The 9,494-nt window shown below is 51.3% G+C and overlaps 1 protein-coding gene across 1 annotated transcript in view; it reads right to left on the bottom strand.

Moving 5' to 3' along the window:
* Positions 1-1,084: 1,084 nt before the first annotated feature.
* The window catches only part of CPXM2 (carboxypeptidase X, M14 family member 2), a 124,687-nt gene continuing 116,277 nt past the window's right edge, over positions 1,085-9,494 (bottom strand). Inside the window, exons 12-14 of the mRNA XM_007936810.2 lie at positions 9,309-9,448; positions 7,059-7,158; positions 1,085-1,338 (exon numbers count right to left, since the gene is read on the bottom strand). Coding sequence (XP_007935001.1) covers positions 1,085-1,338; positions 7,059-7,158; positions 9,309-9,448 — 494 coding nt within the window. The remainder of the gene's footprint in view (positions 1,339-7,058; positions 7,159-9,308; positions 9,449-9,494) is intronic.

The raw sequence follows: 9,494 nt of genomic DNA, 5'->3' as shown, positions 1-9,494 counted from the left end.
ATTCTTCCCGGGCTGATCAGGCAGCAACATCAACATAAAGTGAGACACAACTAACTGGTTTCTTGCGTGGGAATTCAAAAACCCCGCCCGAACTGATGCTCCATAGATAGTCCTGAGTTTTCCATCAAATTTAGCTGAACCTGGAAGGTCTGGCATTCCACACACCCAAATAACTCTCATAACTGGTGGGAGGCCAACATGTGAGCACTGGCTCCCAAGAAAGGAGCGAGGTCTTGAACAGACAGGGGAGGGTGGCTCAGCCTCCTTATGGTTCTGTCTGAAGCCCTAGCAGGCCAAGTGGGGGGACCAGGCTGCATGATCGGGTCACCTAGGAAGGTCGGCACCTCTGGTTGTCCTGGCCCTGGGAGCCTGGGCTGACTGGACAGCCAGGAGGGTGGGGGTCCTCCTGTGGACCGAGCACTCATGCGCCAAGCTCAAGGCACGCCTGCCGTTCCACAGTGCCTGCTGCACAGCCCAGCTTCTCCCCCCTCTACACGAGCACCACCCTTTGTTGAAAAGGAAAACTACGCTGGCTCAAGGGACACCCTGGTGCCCCCTTGCTGATGTCTCCACTGTCAACAGTGTGCAGGATCTCTGCACAGCAGGGCAGGGCCCAGGGTCAGAGAGGGTAGATTCTCTTCAATTGTCTGTGAGCATCTCAGCAACATCTGGGACAGCAGGGCCCGGGCACGGTGTGAGGTTCACCAAGCACATTTCATGTGCACATGAAGCTCTGGCTGGCACACACAGAGGAGCCACCCCAGTTTCCCTCAGTGTGCAGGCAGGGGGCCCCAAATGAGCCAGCACATGGCTTTCTCCTATTCCTGGGGGTGGGGGTGGGCTTCTGAATTCTCTCACTCCTTCCGGCCTCTCTGCTGCTCTGCCCAAATTATTTGGATAAAGGGCAAAGAAAACATCTCCAGCCTTCAGCCTGACCCTTAGGGAGCAGTCTTGCAACGTACACCTTCTCCTGGGCATTTCTTGGATTACAGAGAAAACAAGAGTGAGCTATGGAGTCAGCGTGGAACTACGGCGGCGGCTGGTTTGGAGTTGCACAGCCGGGCTGTCTCGAGTGTCGACCGGCTCACCCCCACTGTCGCCTCTTGCGCCCTCGTAGCTTCAGCCGTCTGGCTGGCAGGCTGACGGGCTGCTTGCCAAACTTCTCCATGATCTCCCGAATTCTGGCCAGGTTGGTTTTGCTGAGTATGAAGTCACAGCGAGTGGCCCCCATGTCATAGCCCACCATACAGTTCTTGGTGGACGCAGTGAAGCCTTCCGCCCTCGCAGTGACCACATACTCTCCCGGGTTCAGAAGGCGCCAGTAATCCCCATCGCTGGCTGTGAAGAGAACACAGGATGGGGGTTGAGAACCTTTGTCTCCTAACACAGACACCAGCAGCCCCATTCCAAGACCAGCCTGCCAGCCAGCAAGACTCCGGGGCGGAGGGCAGGGTGGAACCTGAGCTCCTGCGGATGCCAATCCTTGGGACACGTGAGAAACCAAAATGGTTTCCTCTCTGGAAGCTACCTTAATTGATTTAACAGGAAGGAAGACTGGGGTGCAGGCTCCCCACATTGCAAATGCACATGAGCAGAGATGGGGAAATGATCACTAACTCCTTCCTTGGTGACAATACACGCCATTCATTCTGAAACCTGCACTTGCAAATGTTAGGCCCTGACCACAAATGCCATCTTGAAAAGTCATTGCTGTGGGGCTTACTGGCTTCCCTTCACAGCTATAAATACAGAAAAATGGTTTTTTCAAAGAGCAGGGCTCTTCCTTTCTGAAGAAAAGGAGTTGGACGAGAGCCTAATGCATCTGGGAGGAGCCCCTGGTCCCCCTGTACCTCATTCCATGGCCCAGATTCTGGGAGGCATGTGGAGCTGCAGGAAGACGTAGGCCTGGTTCTGCAAGACAGAGCGGGGCCTGGGGCTCACCTGGCAAACGCCTACGGGACAGCTGAGGCTGAGCCCCTGCTCCTGCAACTACTGATGTTGTTAGCAGCGCTTGAGTTGACCCTGACTCACCGTGACCCACAACGAAACAAAAGGCTGCCCAGTCCTGTGCCATCTCCACAAAGGGTTACAGATAGCACTGCTGTGATCAACAGGGTTTTTGCCGGCTGATTCTCTGGAGGCAGATCAGCAGGGTTTCTTCCCAGATCGTGTTAGTCTGGAAACTCCACTGAAACCTGCTCAGCATCACAACGACTCGCCAGCCTCCATGGAGAGAGAGGTGGCTGCGTGTGGGGTGTACTGGCTGGGAATCGAACCAGGTCTCTCGCACGGAAGGTGAGACGTCTGCCACTGAACCTCCACGGCCTCCATTTCTCCTCCTTTAGCCCGTGTTGAGCTGCAGGTTCCATAAGAGCCTGCGTCTTAATCTTCAGTATTGAACAGCGTGTCTCACAGAGTAGATTCTCAATGAATGTTGGTTAAATAGAGATGAATATGAAACCAAACATCTTACTGGCATGAGAATCAGAACACACTAAGTCTCAGCTAATATGGCTGCCTTCTGCCCTAAACATCAGAGCCAAGCCAGTCAAGGCCAAAGGGTCCATAGTCTGCTAAAAGCTGCTCTGACCAATGGGGGCCTCTGGAGAAGACAGCCTCAGTGGGAGCTTCTGCCTCAGGGCTCACCAAGACCAGGGAAGGAGCAGCCCAAGCTCCCCCTGAGGGAGAAACTCTGTGAGCCAAGGAAGAGTGAAAGAAATCCTCAATCAATGAACACTCAGCACATCAATCCAAAATGAGTCAGAAGAAGCCTTCAAGACTCCCTTTTTCCTCAAATCCAGAAAGCCCGCTGTTACAGACTGAATTGTATCCCCCCCTAAAGTTTGTACTGGAATCCTAACCCCTATACCTGCAGATGTAACTCCATCAGGGAATAGGATTTTCTCTGCTATGTTGTCGTTAGGTGCCATCGAGTCCACTCTGACTCACAGCAACCCTTCATACAACAGAAGGAAACACTGCCTGGTCATGTGCCATCCTAAAGTTTTCCAGTAATACATCAGACAGTGTTTCACTGCTACGCATCCAGGTTTTCAGTGCCCAGTTGTTTCACGAGTACATCTCCATGGTCTTCTTCCGAGCCTGTCTTAGTCTCAAAGCTCTGCTGAAACCTGTCCACCATGGGTGACCCCACTGGTATTTGAAATACTGGTGGAATAGCTTCCAGCCTCACAGTGGCATGCAGCCACCACAGTACAGGCTGGCAGATGAGTGGTGGAGACACAGAGAAGGAAGCATAAATGGGGGAAAGACACATGCCACATGGAGATGGGTAGGGAGCTGAGGAATGCCGGGGCTACAGAAGCTGAGACAAGGATTTCTCTCCCGAGACGACACAGTGAGCTTTCCCCCAGAGCTGGTGGCCTGAATTCAGACTTCCATCCTCCTGAACTGTGAGAAAACAAATTTCTGTTCATTATAACTCCCCGCTTGTGGCATTTCCATTACAGCAGCCAGAGGAAACTAAGACATCTTCCCTCCCTGCTCCCTATATCTGTGTCATCCTCCCCGACCTACCATCCCCTGCTGGCCTCCTTCTTATACCAGCCATGGTGCCTACTCCTCAAACTTGCCCTTGGACAATAAAATCCAAACCTGCCAGTTGGACTAGCCTCGGTTCCTGCCCTCCCTGGCCACAGTCCACATCTCTGTATACCAACCAGCCAACACAAACATCCTGAAGTGACCGCCTAAATGGACCACATACATTCGCAGATTCTGGGCCTTTGCATAAGCTGGTTGCACTGCTGTTCCCCACCTCCTGTGGTGGGTCAATTCCCCTTTGAAAACTGATAGTAAGACCTTATTTAAATGCCTATAGTTTGTTTCTGTTTGCTTGCTTGTTTGTTTAACACCAAAACCTGCCTTCTGTAATGAAAAGCCTCCTGTGCGGTTCCCAGGCCTCTGCCGGATAAGTTTTGGGAGAAAAGCCAGATACAAATGACTCACTTATGAGAAGAAACAGATGAGCAGGTGAAGAGAGGAGGTGTCCTGGCTGCCTGAGGAGTCACCCCAAACTCATGACAGTGCCCATGACCCCTGGTGATGAGTGCTGTTGACCCTACCACATGACTGCATGCCACCACTCTCCCTTTGGTTGCTGTACTTCAGCCTTGTGGGTTTTCTTTGTGTAATTACTGTTCCCTCCAACTGAAATGCTGTTCTCTACTCTTCTAAAGGCCATCTTATGCTCAACACCAAAGACAGCCCCTCCTTGAGGAACCTTCCTTGGCTGCCCAATGTAGCGTACCCCTCCCCCACCTGTCTCTAGTACGTCATCAGCTTCCGCCTTTCTCGGCATGGATCAGTCTGCAATTCACGTTTTCACTTTCTTCAGAGTGGCTTGCAGGTCTCTTCCACACATGCACTCTTAGAAGTCAGAGGGCACACCCATCATGCCATCAAGGACCCAGAAGGTGCTCCATAACATGTATTGAAAGAGTGGATGAGTAATGCTTAGTTCACCCAATCAGAATATGAGGCAGAAACTCTGCAATCCTGTTCCCTTCCAACTCACGGTGCCCGTGTGTGCGCAGGAGACCAGCTCCATGGGGTCTTCAAGGCTGGGGCCTTTCAGAAACAGATCACCAAGCCTGTCTTCTGAGACCAGTGGGCAGGTTTGAACCACCAACCTTTCACTTAATAGTTGAGTGCTTAACTGTTAGCTCTACCCAGGGACTCGCTCTGCAATCTAGAAGTTTCCGTCTCTAGGCGCCAAGTCTCTCGTCTGCTGGCAGGGTGCCCTCCCTCCAGACACTCTTGTCTTATCCCAACGTTCTTATCTCATGTCTGCCCAGGCCCTGGGAAAGCCTGGACTCCATCTACACCATGAAACTCGGGTGCGTGTTGGGGTACTGGCCAGCTGAGCCACAGACAGGCAGGCCTTGTGCTCCCTGGACCGTGGCTGGAGGCCAACACACAGTAGGCATCTCTGGGCATCTGTGGACAGAAGGGACAACGCAGCCCCTAAGCAGGTCAGATTAATATTCGCCAAACAAAGAGCAGACGCGGGAGTCCCGAGGCTGGTGCTGGACCAGTGTATTTACAAAGCACGCTCCCCAGCTTCCTCCCTGTGGAATTCCACTTCATATCCCTGCTTGTTTTATGCAAAGCTCTTTCTGAAATAAAACTTGTCACATCATATGAGCTTCAGACAGAACTCAAGACAAATTCTGAGCTTATGTTGAGCTTTGGAAAATGCTGGAACATATAAAATAAAGAGCCACGCATAAAGTATGGAATCCATTTGTCAGGAGAATACACTGGGAAATTATTTATAGGGAAAAAATAGGGAGAGAAATGCATTTGCCATTAACTCATCAAAACTGTCTCCTTGATTCCAGGGGCTTGAAATGCAGGGCCCATTAGGCAAAGTATTCTCATCTCTCCTTATCGGGCCCCAGGGCCTTATTTTATCTCCCATTCAGTTTAAAAAGCTGTCTTTTCTCACATTGCAAATAAGGCAAGAAACAGTCCAAGGAACGTTCTGGGCTCCTTCATGAATTATTTTACTTTAAAGCAGCTTATGAGCAGTGTTGACAATGCCAGCCCTGTGTAGAACAGATCGGACAGCTTTGCAATCTGCATTTGCTGAATTCATGAATGAGGAAACGAGAGCAAGTTAATGAATGGGTGGATGGATGCCTGTGAGGGGCCATGATGCATACAATGCCACGGTACACAGTGTGATGTCTCGTAGTCCCAGGCTATGAGGTCGTCAAGGACAAGTGGTAGGGACGTTGAAGAATATCATTGTGTTAGGAAATGGACCACTGAGTGGGAAGAGCGGGCTTCCAGGCATACATAGCAGCCCAGTGCCGCAGCATTCGGCTTCGTTTCACCCATTTTAATCACGATGGGCCTTCCGGACCAGGCACGTGGGAGGTGATCCTGTTCCGTCTAAGCGGCCAAAGTCCCCCTTTCCTCACAGTCAATGGGCTAATAATTCCTGCAAAGCCTCCGGGACCGTCTATTGAGGAGACCGGAGCTGCTAACACGTGTGAACACTTAGCAGAGGAAAGGCCCCTTCTCCCTCCCGATGAGAAAGAACTGGGAATGAAGGAAGGAGCCCTGGGTTTGACGTCAATACCACCAGCCGGGAACCTGTACAGAGGTGCGAGGTGGGTCTCCCTGGTTCACTTCTCAGTGGGCCTTGTTCTTCATCTTTCAAGTCTGGGTAACGACACCAATTACCATCAAGTCAATTCCAACTCCTGGTGACTTCACGTTGTCAGAGCAGAACTGTGCTGCACAGGGTTTCAAGGGCTGATTTTGGGGAGCAGATCACGAGCCCTTTCTTCTGAGGCACCTCTGGGTGGCCTCAAATTGCCAAACTTTTGGTTAGCAGCCAACATGGTAACCATTTGGACCACCCAGGAATTCCGGGTGTAAAAAGAGCAGCAAGAAATAGACCTGCTGTGAGGAAGAACTGAGTTTATATACATAAAGGTAGTAAAAGCGTGTCTGGCCTGTAGGACGCACCAAAAACAGTGTTAGATCTTACTGTTAGTATCCAACTCGACACACTGTAGACAACGGGGTCTTCCTAAAACACCACATTCGATGGTGGCCTGCACCCTTCTTGGACTGCCACTCAAGGACCTTCATGCTTTGTTCCTAACCCACCCCTCCAGCTGCCCCCTTCCGCTGAAGCCCCCTGCCCTCCTCCACGAGCCACCCTGCACCATCCTGGCCTACAGTTTCTCCCTCTCTGGGGAAGGCTGCCTCTGTCCTCTCTCCAGGCACTCCCTGGCCATATCCTGCCCCACCTGGGGAGCTAAGCTGCCTGCCTCAAACACCACCCTAGAGATAAAGCTGCCTGTACAGCTCCTGGAAACTCCGACTGCACCCAGACACTGGCCAGCTGTTCCATGCTCAGCCCATGGTCTCTGAGGAAATTAGAGGAAAAGACATAACTGGCCCAGCTCTACCTAGGATGTTGCTGATACGCAAGCTGTGATTTTGAGCCAAGTAAAACAAACACTTCAAGAAAGTGCACATTTCTTACTGAGTGGCAGTTCATATTCATTGGCAGTTACCTGTTCGGATATCGTGGTTAACACCTTCTACGGAGATGATGGCATTTGGAATTCCTTTCCCGTGTGGATCTCTCACTATGCCTTTGATGCCACGATGAACCTGCTCAGTGAGTGTGAGGAGAAACAGGGTGAGGTCAGCAACCAGCCCAGGAGACAGCCAGCACCACAAAGTTGGCCTTAAACCTCACAACGCCATGTTTGGCTCAAAAGGCCCACTGGGCTCCAGCAGATTTGGGCCTCACTTCTTTCCTTTGAGCCCTTACACTGGTGTTAAACCAAATATCCCAGAGGTTCAAAGAAATGAGCATCTGACACAGTTCATAAGAATCCATCTGCTCAAAATGGAATTTAAGTTTTTAAAGATGCTAGTGGTGTAGTGCCTAAGGCATCTGACTATTAACCAGAAGGCTGGCGGTTCAAATCCACCAGCCACTCCTTGGTAGGAAGTCTGGGCAATCGACTTCTGTAGAGATACCACCTCGGAAACCCAAGGAGGGGTTGCTATGAGGCAGGGGTCACTGTGAGTCAGATTTGACTCAGCAGCAGTAAGAGTAAGAGATACCAAACCAAACCAAACCCGTTGCTGTAGGGTCAATTCCAACTCACAGCAACCCTACGGGACACTATGCCCCATAGTGTTTCCAAAGCTGTCATCTTTATGGAAGCAGATGGCCACATCTTTCTCCCGCAGAGTGGCTGGTGGGTTTGAACTGCCAATCTTTCAATTAGCAGACAAGCACTAACCACTGCACCACCAGGGTTCCCTAAGACTGTACAGGCACATTTATTTTGAATTTCCTAGAGGATACAGACCAGTGAGAATCAGAGAAGGAACAACAGGTTCAAAGACCTGACAGCTCAGTGTCCAGAGCCCCTCCACAGACGAGCTGTGGCTCATGACCCGTCTTCCCTGAACCTCCTGCCTCCGCTTCCCCATTTATAACTGATGTGACCATCCCAGTGGCACAGTCTTATTCCTGGTTACCTTCTTTAAACATATCACTGTGCCCGGGCATTTGATCCATAGGAGAGGCTTGGGCTAAATCTTAAGAAGAGTTAGGCTGGTCTAGCCAAGGCCTTCTCTTATCATCTCTGTAAATGAAGAAGAATCTTCTCCCACAAAGCAGGATCCAGCTTATGGGAAGGGAGAGTGTTCACAGCCTCCCAAGAGAGAAGAATGAGTTCCATCCTTTCTGTGCCAGGGAGGCCGCAGCAGCCACACTGAGCCCCTGTGACCTTTATCGAGGGATCTACTTCACAGGGGGATGCAGGGCCCATGCCAGCCTTGGCCGCCTGTGCAAGGTGCAGCTGTAAGTACCAGGAGGCTGGCAGCCTGAGCCCCCTGCCAAACGGTCCTTGCAATTCATCCACAACTACCTGGGGGAGAAGGAGTCACCTGTGTCCAGCCTTAGGGTCTTACCTTCCTGTGACTGCTGGGAATTAAAGAACAGACACGTAACTAATACTGAGAGATGTCAGGAACACTAGGGGTCAATGTTAATTTTTCTTTGTTCCTCTGATGTCCAGTTAGTCTGCTCTTTACTGGGACGTGGATTTTATTGGTTTAGTTTTCGCACTAACCTAAACCAAACAAAAAACAAACTCACTGTCATTGAGTTGATTCCAACTCATAGCAATCCTATAGGACAGAGTAGAACTGCCCCCATAGAGTTGCCAGAGCCGATGGGTTTGAACTGCTGACCTTTTGGTTAACAGCTGAATGCTTTAACCACTGCACCACCAAAGCTCCTTAGTGCTAACCTAGAGCCTATTTAATCCTGGTTGCCTCAGGATGGACGTGTCTTGAATGATGGGGAGGGGGGCCCTAAGAGGTTCTGAGGAAAAACCAAACGGTCCCTGTACCCCCCACACACACACAGGAGCATCTCACGGGCACTTGTTAAAATTGTTCCCAAGTAGCTCACCTCAACAGTTGTGACTCAGGGGACCTGCAGGGGCCTGGGCAGGTCGGGTCTTTTCCCAACAAGTACTGAGTGGGGCAGCCATCCCTCCACTCTGCAGGGTAGCACCCCAGAACCCCTGAGCTAGTTTCATCTGCCACCAGTGGGTGGGAGTGTCGTTTCCTGAGAACTCCCTTCCCGGGGGTCTGGTTGTTGTGGAGACAAACAACGGTCCTTTCAGCAATGTCTGTGGTTGGCCCAGGCTGCTGCCCCAGGGCTGAAGTGCGTCCTAAATCATATGCTCCCAGCCCCTCCAATGCCCCATTAGCCACCCTCCTCCCAAGCCTACCTGCTCCATGAACACGATCAGGGATTCGCGGTTGTTCTCCCACTCCTCGGGCAGCTCGCTCTCGTGCGGGTACTTGTCACAGCCCACGTAGATGGACAGCTCAAAGCAATTTGTGTGAAGGTAGCTGAAATCATTGAGACCTGCCAAGCCAACAGGACAACAGCTTGAAATCATTGAGACCTGCCA

This window comes from Orycteropus afer, unplaced genomic scaffold (genome assembly GCF_000298275.1).
Source record: "Orycteropus afer afer isolate SDZICR_OR568_19922 unplaced genomic scaffold, OryAfe1.0 scaffold00038, whole genome shotgun sequence".
NCBI classification, from domain to species: Eukaryota; Metazoa; Chordata; class Mammalia; order Tubulidentata; family Orycteropodidae; genus Orycteropus; species Orycteropus afer.
This window is presented reverse-complemented; position numbering and strand designations above follow the sequence as displayed.